Source organism: Sturnira hondurensis, unplaced genomic scaffold, assembly GCF_014824575.4.
Source record: "Sturnira hondurensis isolate 20B ecotype Veracruz unplaced genomic scaffold, ASM1482457v3 Scaffold0002840, whole genome shotgun sequence".
NCBI classification, from domain to species: Eukaryota; Metazoa; Chordata; class Mammalia; order Chiroptera; family Phyllostomidae; genus Sturnira; species Sturnira hondurensis.
The window spans coordinates 3877464-3894398 of NW_028075471.1; the positions used below are offsets into that span (position 1 = coordinate 3877464).

A 16935-nucleotide genomic window follows, 5' to 3' on the forward strand; every position below is an offset into this window, starting at 1 on the left:
TGATTAACTGAAAAGTTGACCACCAGCACACACATCCATTGTTTCCACCAGCCTCTTTCTTTAGTCATTGGCTTTGTCTGGCTGGCTTTACAAAAGACAAATGCCATTACCGGAGACCAAATAACCTTATTCAGGCAGTGGTCAGATAATAGAGATGCTCCAGGTATTAGCCTGACTGCATTAGTTTGATTTGTACTACTGTTCATCTTGTCTCGGGTATTAATGGAGACAAAGGCTTGGAATTACAGGAGCAGAGATAAGCTGTGGATTAGGGACCGTGTGTTTTCAGGGAAAGATAATTCTACCTTGTGTTTTCATTTCCACTGTCATCACATTTGATTTTTCCTCGAAGTTGAAGTCCAGCTTTTCCTCCTGAATATACACATATCCTTTTCAAATTACTATCAATCATAACTGATAACAAAAGTTACTGAATCGTTATTTCTTTTAACAAGATCAGCCTTTATCTTTTAGGTTTTTGGAAATGATTTTAGGGGAGATACACTATTGATTTTGCATATTATCTTGCTTCTTACATATTATAGACTAAATTCACAATATTTAATGGTAGAGTTATTAATCTGAAAATATAAAAGGATGTGTAATTATACTTATAGTTATTTAACATTATAAATTCTAGTATTTAAATTTTTCTGATTTCTGTTGTTTCAGTTATAAAGGCATCATTTTTATTATAACAGATTCGTTATGAATATAATGAAACAAATACAACTCATTCCAATTATGGACAAAATTGAATTTTAAAAAAAATTTTATTTTTATTTTTTTTAAGATTTTATTTATTTATCTTTAGAAGGGAAGGGAAGGAGAGAGGGAGAGAAATATCAATGTATGGTTGCCTCTGGTGTGTCCCCTGCCAGGAACTGGCCTGCAACCCAGGCATGTGCCCTGACTGGGAATCGAACCACGATCATGTGGTTCACAGGCCCGCACTCAATCCACTGAGCTACACCAGCCAGGGCACAAAATTGAGTTTTAGAGCCACACAAATCAGTTACATTAAATTGCACTGAGAAAAACCGAGATAGTAGTATTCTAGACATTATCTAGACATTTCCTCCCTCACCATTTTATAGATGTAACCATTTTTTATAATTTAAAAAAATGTAAGTGCATTACTAGTCATTGATGAATGTATATGATGCTATTTAATTTTTTACTAATGTCTATAATTTTATACAAAATCCTCACACTCCTCAGGGATTTGGGGATTAGGTTTAACTTTAGAAAAATTCTAGATAAACAATGATTATTCTTTGAAGATCTCCATTTGTGAAAAGTACTATTTCAAACGTATTTATTTATTAGTATTAATATTATGGAATAGTTTGTTATGTACAGGACTTGAAATCTTTTTCCAAACTAAGCAAACATCAAGAAAGACAGAGCTATATGTATGACATGACAAGATGTCAGAAAGATGCACAGAATACCAAGTGTGATATTTTAAAAAATAACAGCAACAACAAATATGTATGCATTTGTGTATCTATGTATATATATATATGTGTGTGTGTACACATATGTACATACTCTTTTACACAAGATCTATAAAATGTTTAATGATGGTTATCTGTGAAAGATGAGATCTGAGGAAGATTTCACTCTATTTTTATATTGCTTGAATTTTTCACAGTATGTAAACGCGGCATTTGGGATTAAAGTAAAAGGCTATTTGAAAAGGCTTACACATCATGTGACACTTTTCCCTCCAACCGACTCCTCGTGACTTTTGGTCCTCCAACTTAATATAATTTCACGAGAACCCAATAATGAGGAAAGAAAGCTCCTGGTGCTTCAAATTTTATATGAATGAAAGCAGCTCTTTATATTGGAAAAGTGGCCCAGTACGACAGCAGAGTGTTCCTTGGAAAACATTTAATGCCTCTGGTCATCTTCCACTTACTACCGTTGGGCCCCTTCTTTCCTCCTACCCCTCTCCATCTCACCAACAGTGAAACAGCTTGTTGCTGGGGACACAGCTTTCGGCCACCACATGTGCTCTCAGTAAATGATTTTAAAAAGCTTCAAAATCCGAGTCATGCTACTTTTCCTCAGAGATAATATGCAAACTCCCTCTAGGCTTTCTCATGCAATAGGAAAAAAGGAAAGAAAAAAGAAAAAAAATCAGTAAGAACCTCCTACTCCGGTTAGCTATGGAAGGGTAAAGGACAGAATAGAAAATAAAGAAAAAGGAAGCAAGGAAGAATTCAATTCAGATAGGCAAAGCTGAAATAGGCTTTCAGGAGACAAAGTCAGAGCCCTCAAGCTAACATTTCAAAAAGAACACCCACTTTGGCCTTCCATTAATTAACTAGAAAACAAATACCCAGATTTCCAGTGGTAGGACTCCTTTCTTGTGATGCTACTTAATCCTATTTGTGTCTTTAATTGATAGGTACAATGGGAAATGCAAAGAAAATACATAGTTTTTGTCCCAGAAAGTGCCCTGATTATATCCAGCAACTATGTTAGAGCACATACACAAGGCAGGTCAGTTATCTCACCTTCTCGGTCAACATATTACTTGTAACAAAATATATAGCTGATTGGAAGTCATTACACTAGAAATAGATATAAGCCAAATGATCATTGTCACTTTAATGAGTGAAATTAAAGTACGGCATTAAATAACCTAGAAAAATATTTTAAATTGCATTTACATTGCTCAATTCCTTTGTGCAATGTAGTACCAGTGGTATGAATATAACGACCGATAGTTTGATATTTCTACTTTGGTATAATGCCTTTGCTTAAAAAAAAAAGCTTACACTGGCAATCTATAAGGATTTGTACTGATATATGGTGAAAAATTCTCACTTCTTTATGCCAGAAGTCAAGAGGAACTAAAGATTTATGAATAAATAATCTATAATATATTAAAGCATAATCAGGTTTCAAAATGCATTTGAAGGAAACTAACTGAAACAAATCACACCTCTGTGCTATTCTTCAGATTATTTTACTTAAAGTAGTTTGTAAACATAATCCAGTTTGTGGAGCCACATAGTCATGAGCTTACTGATTTTAGCAAACTAATTTATTAGATTAAATTTGCTCACTTAAAAAATAGCTGGCTTTTTCTGAAAATGTTTATTAAAATACATAGAAAAGGGCTTTTGTATTTAAAAGTGCCCAAGTATAATAGGTACCATGGTATAATAGTAATTATTTACATTATATTTTCAGAAAAATGACAATATTCAGATTAAATGCACAAAAGAACACACTTTTAAAACTTGATATTTCCATTCATTCTTCATGTTCTGCAATTGGAAGATAATTTCACATGTTTAGTTTTTTATCTATTCCAAGAAATTTGTGTTGAAATTTTTTTTTGCCATTACAAACTGTGATTCTCTGTGGGACCTCCTCAGTTTTGCACGTCGATTTTGGAACCAGATCTGAAGTTAAGGAGAAATGAAATAGATCTCAGAAACATTATTTCATTATTCTTAACATTTCAATCATCAGGAATAATAACTAAATTTGAAAATTACCTGGATTCTGTCTTCTTCTAGATTCAATTTTTGAGCTAAGTCTTCTCTGATATCAATGCCAGGATAGCAGTTTACTCTAAAGACATTTTCCAACACTTCAATCTAAGAATAAGGAAATAGTTATTTAAAATGTTGAATCTTGATATATCATAAAAAATGGACTTGGACTATCCAGAAACTGTTAAAAACGATACATCCTATTGTTTCATTAATAAGGCCTAAATTGAAATCCCAAGTGAATAGGCTTTTGCTCAACAGGGTGTCAGTTGTTAAAGCCTCTGTAATATCATTATTAGTTGAAAAAACTTCCCACCTGGTTTTGAGTAAAAGCAGTTCTTGGTCTTCTGCCTCTATACCAACTCAACTCTCTTTTCAAAGACAGTCTTTCTGAGGCTGTAAAGTAATTTTCATATTTCAAAACTCTTTCTTCTGGCACTGGGTAATCCATGGTACAAGGGAGTAAGATCCCATTAGGAAGGCTCGGGACTGGTAGACACAGGTTAAAATCTTTCCCTAAAAACAGAAAAATGAACCCCATCTTAGATGTCCAATCCTGTATTCCACAAAGTTCTGTAAGAATTTCAGGACCTTGTCTTTAATTTTCCTAGTGGCATTTTTCTGGATTTCACAAGCGAACCGACCTCTCATCAACCAAAAAGCAAACAAAAAGTGAAGATCCTGCCTTGGTGCTAGAGAACATTTTGGCCTCTGAATGTCATTTATATTTCTCAATGTCGGTGAGAAAAGACAATATCTGATGTGTCAAATAAACAGAGATCTTCTGAAGTAAACGCAAGTGCTTGGCATTTCCCGGGAGTGCATGCTATACCCACTTGGATTCATGGCTGATACTCTTTTTATTTCCCATAGGACTCAGCTGGAGGCATTAAAAATCTTAGATAGCTCCGTAATGTAACTGGATGAAACTGCAGTTTCTTTCTAACTCTATAGTATGCAGTAGTATAAAATTAAAGGCTGAATTAAACCATGCAAAAGAAATAAAGAGTTTAAAAAATTAAGCATACCTGAGGAGCTGCAGGTGTCTGCCCAGGGCCTGTGGGGTTTCATGGATGGAACACAGTCTTTCTTCTGGTCCAATCCTAAAATGCTTTCAATTGAAAAGGAGCAGGGCGAGGGTTTGCTTTCCCCAAGCTGAGCACCTTCCTGAAGGCTAGGAGACTTCCTCATGGGGGCTGCACAGGTCAACAGCTCTGGCCTCTGTGCACCTCTTGGCTGGCTCTGCACCCACACAAACAGGGCTAGGATCTTCCTGCAGTTCACCTTAGGGATCCGCTGACAAGGGGGCTGGATTTATAACGTCACTAATTAAAAATCCTGTCTTAGAAAGTTTTAGCATGTCAATGAATACCCAGCCAGCAGCTTTAGGAGTTAATTGTTTATTTGTTTGCAAGTAATTAGCAACTAATGGCTACACCAGGGGGGCCACCTACAGGGACAAAAGTGTTATCTCTGCTAAGCAGAACACAGACTTAACTTTCTTGAAAGAAGTGATGCACAAACTAGCACTTCTCTTTTATTTGAAATCATTAATGTATAAAATCATGCTTTTTATTCTGAAGTTTATACTTTCACGGATTCCAGTTACCTAAACATACAGGCAAGATAGGAAAGCAGTCAAGTAATAAATAATCTAATTTAACTGAATTTTCTTCCAAGGAAATTGGAAAAAGTAATAATCTCTTAATGCTATTACGATAATTCTGATGAAAATGCCTGCTTTTCATATGCATATATAATAGTAAACGCTGTCAATGAAAACAATAGTATTTGGAGTGCAGCATACTGGAAAAGGTTGGCAATATTATTAACACTGAGTGTAATTGTTCCAAGTACTTGGATTAATGCACAAGGAACAGTTGCACCAAGTATTTTAAATAATTAATAAGATAATTCCCTTCTTTCATTTTTTGTTTTAAATGAGAGAGATACAAGTTTATATGAAGATTCACACTGAACCATCCCCAAGCAATTTAAAAGCATGACTTCAACCTAAAGAGAATTTCTTACCACAGTTATTTCAAAGAATACAGTGTACTGTATTTTTAAAGAAAAATTCTCTGAGGCACTGGAGGTTTCCATGAAGACAATAGGTTTGTAAAAAATAATCAAGAACAGAATGCTTTAATTTTGTAAACCTAAGAAAACTTGAAATTGAAAGACAAATACAGCTGCTAATTGGAAAGATTTGGAAGTGTCCACTCTCAGCAAAAAGTATGATACCTTTAGTTCCTGTATTCTACTGCAACATTTCTTCCAGTACCTTCCTGACAAGAAATTCAGTGATGAGCTTTACCAGGCTTTCAAACAGCTACCAGACTTTCTTCAGGAAAAGTAGTCTCTGCTCATTCAGGAAATAGCCTTTACAAAATGGAGCTCAACCTCATCAGATTCTGTCCTAGCATGGTGTCATAAATATTAAGCTAAATTCCTATGCAAGCTCTAGAGTGACCAAAAGATTCACACACAAAACATCAACAAGCACACTCAGGATGTGTGTATGGATATACAAGTAAAGCCATGCTGAGAATGAATAAAGTAGTAAACACTTATACCTCATGGAGGTTTCTGTACAAAAATGGGGGAGACCTTAATCTGGGAAGACTTGTAGGAAGACATAATTTATGCCCTTCCCAGATTCTTTTCTCTCTTTTGAAACATTTATTCATTCATCCATCCATTCATTCCACAATTGGCTGAACACCTATTCCATACCAGAATAAATAGAATAGGATCCTCGCCCTCATAAAGCTCACCGTGGTGCTGGGTGGGGTGGAGGTGGAAAGACAGACAATAAACAATAGTAAATAAATAAGTACATTATTTCATACATTAATCAGTTCAAAGAATGATAAAGGGCAACAGGTAAGCCAGATAAGCCGTATCACAAATGCACAAGGTGGGAAGAGGCCTCACTGAGACCCTTTTCCCACCTTGTGGGAAGAGGCCAACTGAGCCACACAGGCCAGGGCCACCCAGATTTTGATAATTTATTTTCTAATTGTGTATTACAATGAAGTCCCAAGTCATTAACATCAGGAAAAATGCCCAATGTCTTAGACGTTTTGGCAGAGATTTTTATAAATCAACCATATAATCACAATGCTCACAGTGTGAGCCTAATAACAAAGAAATGCAAGAAGTAAAGCTCTAATGACACTGTACCTTACTTTCTCATAGGATTTACACTGTTTTATTTGAGACCATCAGTATTTTTAAATGTTAAAACATGTTTTCTAAAATAAAATAGTTTATTTCTTCCTACAATACACTGAGTGTCTCCTAGAGGAATGCCAAAACAGATATTCAATAAATATTTGTTGTATGAACAAATAAACAAATAGATGGATAGATGGGACTAGGAAGAGGACATACGTAAATTGGACAGGGAATGTAAATGCTGTGGGATTACTATTATTGCCATTGTTTTAAAATTTTTTTCAGGTAAGTTTACATTCAGTATTAATTTGTTTTAGTTTCTGGTGTACAGCATACTGGACAATCATATACTTTACAAAGTGTTCCCCTTGATATTTCCATACCTTCCTAGTACCATACATGGTTATTTTAATATTAATGACTATATTCCCTATGCTGTACTTTACATCCTATGACTATTTTGTAACTACCAATTTGTACTTCTTAATCCCTTCACCTTTTTCACCCTGCCCTCAGCACCCCCTCCCGTCTGGCTTTTAGTGTGTAAAGTACTCTCAGTTTTCTATGAAACACTTATATATCACTCCAGGGTAATCCACAAATTAGAAGGCATTATGGCATTCTGTACTAAAATTTCATACAAAGTGAGATGGAGGATTCATTTAAAAAATCTGAGTTTAAAATTTAAAAATCCTGAGTCATGTGAAACAATTCACACCTGTGGAACTCTGTCTTTCCATTGTTGTTACTTGAGACACTGTATCTTTCCAGGGTTCACAAGGTTTGAGAGAGTTCAGACGGTTTTAAAAACACTTCTATCTCTCCCAGCACCCATCACAGTGCCTGTCACACAGGAGATACTAAATAAAGGTTTACTGAATAAGTTCACTTTATTTATAGTATTTAAAAATACTTAATACTTCCAGCCTTTGTTCTCAAATCTCAAGAGCACAGTTTCATATTCTTACATTTCCAAATCACTTAAAATTGTTTTCAGTAAAATGTAGTGCTTTGCACATAGCAGGCCCTAGATTTTAAAAACTGATATAAACTCATTTGAAACACAAACGCATTTTTTAAAAATATTCATTTATTTATCTTTAGAGTGGAAGGGAAGGAGAGAGGAAGAGAAATATCAATGTATGGTTGCTTCTTGTGCATCCCCTGCTGGGAACTGGCCCCTGCTGGAAACTGGCCTGCAACCCAGGTATGTGCCCTGACTGGGAATCGAACCTCGATCGTCTGGTTCGCAGGCCCGCACTCAATCCACTGAGCTACACCAGCCAGGGCCAAACGCATTTTTATTTTAAAAAATATTCATTCAATACCATAATAATAGAGTAAAATATGATGGTCTTCTTCAATTCTACCATTTTTACTCCCCAACCCACTGGTTACTACTACTAGCAGTTTAGTGCCCTTCCTTCCTTGCTGTCTTGTTAAAAGGCCTTCACATAAATACGTGGATGCACACAGACACATTTTTATCCACATGGATAACAATATCCAGATTGGATATTGTTATCCACACATTTTTATCCACATGGATAACAATATCCAATATCCAATATTGTTCTGCCATGTGGTTCACAACCCTCCCACCCCCATCCTATACACAACGTCAGTATATGTAGCTCTATCTTCATTCTTCAACAGTTGCTTGGTGCTAAACATCAAGTGAATGAACCATAATTTACTGAACAACACCCCTGATAATGGGTACTTAGGGCTGTCTCCAATTTTTTTTTTACTATAATGCATTATGGCAACAAACACCTTGCACATACACCTTGCACCTTGCATATTAGCACACATGCAGTATCTCCATGGAAAATGTTCTTTGGAAGTACATTTTTTGGTGCATATTTCCTTCTGAGAAATCTTTATAATGAACACTCCCACCGAATCTAGTCCTTGTTCTTATGTCCTCCCCAGATTGACAGTGAGAACAGACAACACAGGGCTAGGCTAAATTAGACTTAGGTTCTCTCCAGATTCAATATTCAAAGATAAAACAGTTTAGAAGGGGGCACAGGGATGGGCAATGGGGAAATCTGCAATAGTGTCAACAATAACAATAAAGGGAAAAAAAGGCTCTGAGGGGCTCAGGCCTTTACTTCAGCGCCATTTAATCTAACCACTGCAGACTAAATGGGAGAACCTAATTCGTATTTATAACATTGTTTCTAGGGAATAAATATTATGGGTCTTACCAGTTTAAGAACAAACTTTTCAATCATAACAAACATTTATTGAACTCCACCACATATCAGGGGTACACTGGGTACCAGGAAATGAAATGATTTCTGTCCTCAAGAAACTTATGATCAAGAAGATAGTAATTCATATTAATTTTGTGGGGTGTGATTATAATTATGATAAAAAATGCTCACAAACTACCAAGTTTACTATCGACACTGTTCATTTGCCATAATTTATGATGCCTCATATCACTAATTAATTCAGCTTCCTCACCATTTGTTTCAAATTACAACTTTTTAAAAAAGACTTTACTTACTTATTTATTTATTTTTAGAAAGAGGAGAAGGTAGGGAGAATGATGGAGAGAAAAACATCATTGATGTTGCCTCTCCAGCCCACAACCCAGGCATCTGCCCCGACTGGGAACTGAATTGGTGACCCTTTGGTTTGCAGGCCTGTGCTCAATCCACTGAGTCACACCAGCCAGGGATCAAATTACAACTTCTATTAAAGGTGTGTTTAACCCAAACCAGTAAAGTCAAAGTCCTCACAATAGACCTCAAGGTTTCACACAATCTGACATTTTCTTCCTCCCTCCTGGCACCCCGGTCCCTATGCAATTCTTGAAACAGGCCAGACAGTTCCTGCCTTAAGGCTTAGGGCCTCTGCCCTAGTGGTTCCCCTACCTGGAATGCTTTCTCCCCACAAGTTCCCATGGTTTACTTTAAGTTTTTGTTCAGATGTCTCCTCTCTCTGTCTTTTTTTAGATTTTTAGAGAGAGAGGAAGAGAGATAGAGAAACATTGACAGGAGAAACATTGAGCTACCATGGCCAGAGCAGCTCTCTCGTCAATGAAACCTACCCTGATGAACCTATTTACAATCACAACTGCTGCCCTGGCCAGTGTGGCTCAGGTAGCTGGAGTGTCATCCCATATACCACAGATAGGGAGTCTGATTTCCCGTCAGGGCACGTACCTAGGTTGTGGTTTCGATTTGGGAATAAACCTGGGTTGCAGTTCCATCCCAGGTCCAGGTGCATGTGGGAGACAGCGGATTGATGTTTCTCTCTCACATCGATGTCTGTCTCTCTCCCTTTCTCTTTCTCTTAAAGCAGTGAAAAAGTATCCTTGGGTGAGGATTTAAAAAAAAGTCAAAATTGCAACTGCCCCTTCACCCCATTCCCTGTTCTATTTTCTATAGCACTTACCACTTTCTAATATACTGTAGTTCTAATAAGACTTATTTTTATCACTTCTCTTTCACCTTACAATCCCCACTAAACTGTAGCTCCACAAGGGTAGAAATTTTTTAAATATCTTGTTCATCACCTGGTAAATATTTGTTGAATGAAGACAACCATTTCCTGAGGTAGTACTTTAAATCTCAAAACTAAATTTATAGCACCACCTAGTGTTCTTGAAAGAACATGCTGATTAACCCTGAGATTTATTTGCATTAGACATGGTTTAATCAAATTCTTGGTTTTATTATTATTTTTAAACTGGCCTCTGTGGCTCTGTAAAAATTAAAATGTTTTCACCCTGGCTGGTGTAGCTCAGTGGATTGAGCACGGACCTGTGAAGCAAAAGGTCGCAGTTCAATTCCCAGTCAGGGCACATGCCTGGGTTGCAGGCCAGGTCCCTAGTAGGGGACACAAGACAGGCAACCACACATTGATCTTTCTCCTTCCAGTCCCCTCTCTCTAAAAATAAATAAATAAAAATATTTAAAAATCCTTAAAAAATTAAATGTTTTCAATGATTAAACAGTATGAAATATTCTGACACCTCTGAGGGCAACCTCTTCTCTACCGACTTGCCCCAGAATTCTTGTGGGACCAGGAGTGTCATGAAGTTCTATGTCCTTCAACCTTAGGGCATCTTCCCTCCCCACTGCCCAAAACCAAAAACAGGGTAATAGACTTTGCTGTTTTGGTACCTACAACTGTTCTCCCGAGTATCAAAATACATATTTATTGATTTAAATTTTTTTGGTTTTGACCATAAAAGCCCCTAAGTCAAAATGATAAAACACTAGCAGGGGTAATGGTAGTGTTGTTTAAAATAGCATCAGGATTGCCCTGGCCAGGTAGCTCAGTTGGTTGGAGCAGCATTCTGTATACCAAAAGGTTGTGAGTTCAGTCCCTATTCAGGTGGGTACCGGAGGCAACCAACTGGTCTTTCTCACATTGATGCTTCTCTTCCACTCTTTCTCCCTCCCCTGCTCTCTCTCAAAAAGAAAGGAAGGAAGGAGCGAGTTACAGAATTTGCCTTGCATTCCGAGGATGCTGTGGCAAAGAGAAAAAGCAGTATCATAATCAAGGTCAAAGCCAGAGGATGATTTGCAGTGGCACAGTGAAGAATCTTCTGGTTCTTGCTGCCCATCTACCTCCTTTTGAAATTTGCTCCTCAGAACTTTTGATTCTACACTCAAATTGCCCAAAGCTTCCCCCTACTTGACCACTGGTTCTGATGTTTTCAGGTGGATGAAAGTGACTCAATTTTCTAAATTACCATTTAATATGCTCATTTTTTGAATTTAGTTAATCTCAGCTGCATGTTAAGAAAACAATTGAGGGCCCTGGCTGGTGTAGCTCAGTGGATTGAGTGCTGACCTGGACACCAAAGGGTTGCTGGTTCAATTCCTGGTCAGGGCACGTGCCTGGGTTGGGAGCCAGGCCCCCAGTTGAGGGTATATGAGAGGCAACCAATTGATGTTTCTATCACACGTCAGTGTTTCTCTTCCTTCCCCCATCTCTAAAAATAAATAATAAATAAAATCTTTTTTAAAATTTAAGAAAACAATTGAATTATCTGTTAAAGTGAGTCCATTAAAAAGTGATTTATTAAGTAACATCCAGAATTATTTGCATTACACATTATACTTTTAAAAAGAGTATTAATTCTTCAGAATTTCAGATTTATTTGGTCTTTCAGGGGATATTTGTGGGCCGGAGGCTTCCCATACTTTCCAGGTGATTCTGGAAATGGTGACCCTCTCGCTATCCTCCTGGGACCTAGGACTCCTTTCCTAAATGTTTACTTGACCCTAAATTTTCAAAAATACAAGGTTGCTTGGGAAAGGGAAATGATTAATCTCCAATTTGGATAGAGTTTTTCAATATGTGCTTTGAGGATTACTTGCTTTGACTCACCTTGGGCAACTCCCACCTGACTTCTGACCTCCAGCATCAGAATCTTACTCAGCTGTGCTAAGAAAACTGTATTCTAAAACAACCTTCTCCAGATGAGTTGTAAAACCTAGTGGGATAATTTTGAAAAGTAAAGCACCAGCGTCATTTGTGTTGTTGGGCTCTTTCCTATTGTAGACCACAGACTAGGACTTCAAGGAGTATCATGTAAAAACCTAATTATAAGACCAAACATAATTTTATAAGACTAATAATTTAACAAATTTATTTACAGGGTTTTATGTCCTTTTATTGTAAATTACATGTGTGAAACATCTCACTGAATTATACGTGTGAAATGTCTCAAAGAATTCTTTGGTGAATGTTGTTTAATCCTGCCTTGCCGACCATAAAGTTAACCAGCTGCCCAAAGTTTTTAGTATGCTACCCACATGTGAGTCTCCAGTAACCCCTGAGGCATTCTCTCTGAACAAGTCTCATTTCCTGTCTAAACGGAACTGAGCTGGGTCAACTGTATACAATTTAGGTTGATTTAACTTAAATTGGTTGTCAAAGGAGACTAATTTTGCAGCTTTAGAGATATTTTAAAACAGAAAATGTAATCATCTTTTTGGGTGAGCAGAGTACACAGCAGTCTAAAGATACAGGATCCAAATAGGTCTTTTAAGATTCTTTCTTGTTTTATAATTTGACTAAACTACCTCTAAAATCAATCAATAATTTTTTTAAAAAAATGTAAGACAACAGTTGTATTATCACTTAAGGTGAGTCCATTAAAAAGTGATAATTAACTGTCAACTTGTTCTTGTTTGTTTCATTTTTTAAGTAGAGCTTAGTAAGAATTCCTTGTCCCTCCCTGATAATATAATAGCCTCTTGAGAATCCTTTATAAAAATACAGTTTAGAAGCACATAACATACAAAGGAGGAAACCGTTTAACTTGATGATAATACTCCACCCAGAAAATTCAGATACCTAGTACAATTTTTCAGTGGAACTATTTGGTTTGGCCAACTGGCCAAATTCCTTCAGTAACACCACAGAATTACTCCTTTTTCTTACACTTTATTTTTACTTTTCACATACTCTTCATTCTTATCAATTGCTACTTTCTTTTCTTCACTTATTTATCTACATCACAGTTCAAGCAAGGTCACTTACCTTGAAAGTCTTCCTTCCTTAGAGCCAGGTTGCATGCCACTGTGCCCCCAGAATGAGAAAGAAATATCGAAGAACAAACTTAGGTTGCTGGGATCTGTAGATGTTGGGGGTACACCTAAGCAGCTGGGAACCAGCAAAACTGGGTAAGAATGGACTCCAAACACCTTTCAAAAACTAAAGATCTCTTCCAGAGGGTGACTAGTTTATAAACAATCTAAGGGCAGGGCTTTTATTTAAAGCTTGTAACACTAAGGATAATATTCTGTGAAACTACTGCAAGTCTACCTGGTAAAGGATTAAAAATCCAATTTACCATTCTTCAAGAGATTGTGGGAAAAATGTAGCATTTTAGTTGAAAAGACGTGACTTTCACTCCAGTTACTGTATCTGGATTTGTTCCAATGTAGCTGTGGAACCAGGTTAAATAATAATCTTTATTCAGCATTTCTTGTATTTCTTGAATGAAAATGGGATGGAATGGTACGATTAATGGCTAGATTTTTAGAAGACACTAACAACTTGCCTTTTATCTGTAACGAAAGCTTCTGTCTTCAGAGAAATAAACGAGGCAGCGTCAGGTTGAGAAAGATGGACAATGATGCAGGAGTTCTAATCCAGACCAAGTTCGAGTAGTAGAGCTTTATTTTTCTTCACTGTAAAATTAGAGGCTGAAGAAGCTATTTAAAGTTTCTTCCAAAACTTTCTGATCAAACAGAAATGCTAATCAGTTACCAACACAATTAACTAGTGTATCCTGATTTTTAAAATATATTTTCCTTCGTGATTTAAAAGAAATATGGAAGTCTAAACAGTAGCATGTTAGTCCTTCAAGAGCAGGTAAGAATGAATTGGCAACAAAGTCACATGTTTTAAGCTGAATATCCTGATACCCAAGTGCCCAGAAAAAATAATTTCGAGTCTACTGTCCACGAATTCACGGGAAAGCCCTGTTAACGGTGCAACTTCGGATCCCACAGATCTCTGCGTTACCCAGCGTCATTTTGCTGGAGGGGGTAGACTGGAGGCTTCGGGGAGGGAGGCTACAGCATTAGGGCTTCTTCCATGGTCTGAGGAAAAAATGTTGAAGGAAAAGTAAAACGGCTCCAAATTCCCCAGTGCGGTTCTGACTCCAGGTTCTGGTTCCCAGAGACGCACGCGATGGGAGACGGCCCCCTACAATTTACGATCAAAGGCGGACGCGCGCACGCGCGCGGTAGGTGCTTGCTCTAAGTAGGCAACACCGCTTTCCAGCCCTCGAGGCCGGAGCACGCCGAGATGCTCCGGGAGGCGAAGGAACCTCCCGGTCAACACCGCCGCGCTGATAGGCATCACCGCCAGCCAATGAGAGCGCCAGGAGGCGGAGCAGCGATACCAGGGGGGCGGGATTTCCCGCCAGACCGCCGGGCTCTAGGCGAGGTCTGCGCGGGCGGGGACGGCGGCGGACCTAGTAAGAGAAGGTGGGTTGGGGTGGTAGCTGTGGGCGGCCGCCTCGTCTCCGGCCGCTGCCCTCCCTCAGCCACGATGCCGGGGATAGACAAGCTGCCCATCGAGGAGACGCTGGAGGACAGCCCGCAGGTAAGATGCGTGTGGCGGCGGGCAGCGAGGGAAGGAGCGAGGCGGGCCGACCTCAGGCCTGACGTCGTCGCGGCCGCAGGTGCCCACCCCGGCCCAGGTGGGCGCCGCTACCCTGTGCCCTCACCCGCGGCGTGCGTCCCCAGAGCCACTGAGGCTGAGCCCGGTCCGCGGCTCGCGTGGGCACGCGCTGCTAGGCCAAGAGCTGCGCGCAGGGTCTGGGAAGTCGGCGGTCGCCTTCGCCGGTGGGCCCGGTCGGCGGTCAGTATGTGCGCGGGGCTCCTGCTTCTTTTTTTAAAAAATTTGACTAAAGGTGCATTTTTATCACCGTGATGTGAGGTGGTAAATCCCGATCCTGGAATTTTCTCCCCGAAAACCTCTTCGGAGAAAATGCAGGAGAAAGAACCGAATTGACTTATGTGATAATTTCTGTGTAAGCTAGGGAAGGAGATGGGTAGTTTTTCTTGGGGAGATGCTGAGAGACTGTTCACTGGACGCTGTAGTGGGTCATCGGGAAAGCTCATCTTGATTCCAGAGTCTACCCGCATTGTGTGCCCAGGGTCGTGGCCGTGACTGTAGCCGCTGTCACTCGAGCTGTGCACGGAGTGTGATGGACGGCGCCTTTGCTGTTCCACGAGTGCCGTGCTACTCTTTGCAGACTTGCCCCTAATAAACTCATCAAAATAAAAGCCCTGTGTTCTGTATTTTGCGCTTTGGGAATGATGCTGATGTGATTGCTTTAGCTTAAGACAATCTAGGAAAACAATCAGTTGTTACATTTTTAGTACTAAAGAATGAAATCAGCGATATTAAAAGCGTGGTGGGGCTGTAACTGGCAGAGAAACTTCAGCCTCAAGTCTATCTTGTACAATAATTTAAGCTATTTAAGACCGAGATGCTGAACATCTTGATGTTTGGTTACCACTTAGAATGAAGAAGACAGTGTTCTGAAATGTTCATGCGGAACTACAGTTACACGTATTTCATATGTCTTGGCATTTAATATGACCTCAAAATGACGGGAAGAAGAGTTAGATCCCCCTTTCCTGGGTTGCATGTCTGCCATGGATTTGTGCCAAATTGAAATTGGGCTCTAATTGTGGAATTGATTTGTTTTTTTCCCATGCTTAAAGTTATCTTCACAGGCCAGTTGCTTGTTGGTAATGTACTCTTATCATCCTATACTTTAAGAGAAACCCACATCTTGGCTTATTTGACAGCTAGAATAGCCAGTTCAGATTATTAACGTCTGCAGGGTAAAGTTATCAGCTATATTTGTTTCAGACATCTTGCAAAAATTTTGTGGGCTGTATTGGTCAAGTGCACTTTATCCTTTTACTTTTTTATTATCTAAGTCTGCCTTACTCTTTTACCAGCTTGATTTTTATAGTCCATAAAGATGATACATAGCTCAGGATGGGTTGTAGAGTGCCCTAGCCCTGATTTGTGAGGAGGATATAATCTCTTGGCTCATTTCTTGAACTTTTCACACAGTTAGTTTACAACCTGAACATCAGATTTTTAATTTTTTTACAAGAATGTGCTACATTAGTGTTAGTTTTACAGTAATTTTTAATGAAATATCCACATTGATACTTCATTTTCTAAAAGTAATATCAGTGGTCTTGAACTAGATAACATTTATTTTAGGAAAATTAGTTGGTGACAACTGGGATTTGAAAAGGAAAGACACTTGGAAGTAATTCTGAGGGAGAACCTATGGCAGAATGGAAATTCCTGGATCTGGGATTCAGGATATATGGGTTTTAATCTTCACTGCCACTTAGTCCCTTCAGCTTTAGGGAAAATTACTCAACTTCTCTGAACCACCACTGTTACAGATAGTAAATGTTTTTATTTTTGTAACTGGTTATAAAAATATTTACTTCAGAAAAAATGGAAATACAGAAAGAAAAGCAGCTATGTGCCATGTACCCAACAGCAAACCTTGTTAACCTTGTTTGCTTCCTTTTTTCCTAATTTTTTTCTCTTACACATTTTAGTATAATCAAGATGATATTGTGCATACAACTTTTTAGCTTTAATTTAACATGGCTTGAGTACCTTCACATATTACATTCTGAATAAAAGAATTTAAAGGCTGCATGTTTCCTTAACTGACTTAGTAGTTGTCCTATTGGACTTTCAG

At 38.4% G+C, this 16935-nt stretch overlaps 2 protein-coding genes across 5 annotated transcripts in view; one reads left to right on the plus strand and one right to left on the minus strand.

Moving 5' to 3' along the window:
* Positions 1-1590: 1590 nt before the first annotated feature.
* Positions 1591-14459, minus strand: HESX1 (HESX homeobox 1). Of its 3 annotated transcripts, XM_037040724.1 has the most exons (6): positions 13738-14459; positions 13215-13266; positions 4547-4629; positions 3835-4034; positions 3522-3623; positions 1591-3425 (listed from the first exon to the last, which is right to left on the minus strand). In XM_037040724.1, the coding sequence occupies exons 2-6, from the start codon at positions 13247-13249 to the stop codon at positions 3327-3329; spliced, it is 519 nt and encodes a 172-aa protein (XP_036896619.1). In that variant the 5' UTR covers positions 13250-13266; positions 13738-14459; the 3' UTR covers positions 1591-3326. The 3 variants fall into 3 exon arrangements, with proteins under 3 accessions (XP_036896619.1, XP_036896617.1, XP_036896618.1); XM_037040722.1 differs by lacking the exon at positions 13738-14459 and having other exon boundaries at positions 4547-4826; positions 13215-13268; XM_037040723.1 differs by lacking the exon at positions 13738-14459 and having other exon boundaries at positions 4547-4814.
* Positions 14460-14604: 145 nt separating this feature from the next.
* The window catches only part of APPL1 (adaptor protein, phosphotyrosine interacting with PH domain and leucine zipper 1), a 35358-nt gene continuing 33027 nt past the window's right edge, over positions 14605-16935 (plus strand). Inside the window, exon 1 of one of the 2 annotated variants that reach the window (XM_037040725.1) lies at positions 14605-14789. In XM_037040725.1, coding sequence (XP_036896620.1) covers positions 14736-14789 — 54 coding nt within the window. In that variant the 5' untranslated portion in view covers positions 14605-14735. The remainder of the gene's footprint in view (positions 14790-16935) is intronic. The other variant, XM_037040726.1, reaches the window with a different exon arrangement.

Bases quoted from the DNA above. Each gene is read 5' to 3' on its own strand.
- HESX1 (XM_037040722.1), bottom strand. From the start codon at position 4,709: ATGAGGAAGTCTCCTAGCCTTCAGGAAGGTGCTCAGCTTGGGGAAAGC. The intron at 4,035-4,546 runs GTATGCTTAATT...TTCTGTTTTTAG, and splicing joins AGACACCTGCAGCTCCTCAG to GGAAAGATTTTAACCTGTGT. The intron at 3,426-3,521 runs GTAATTTTCAAA...CCTTAACTTCAG, and splicing joins TAGAAGAAGACAGAATCCAG to ATCTGGTTCCAAAATCGACG.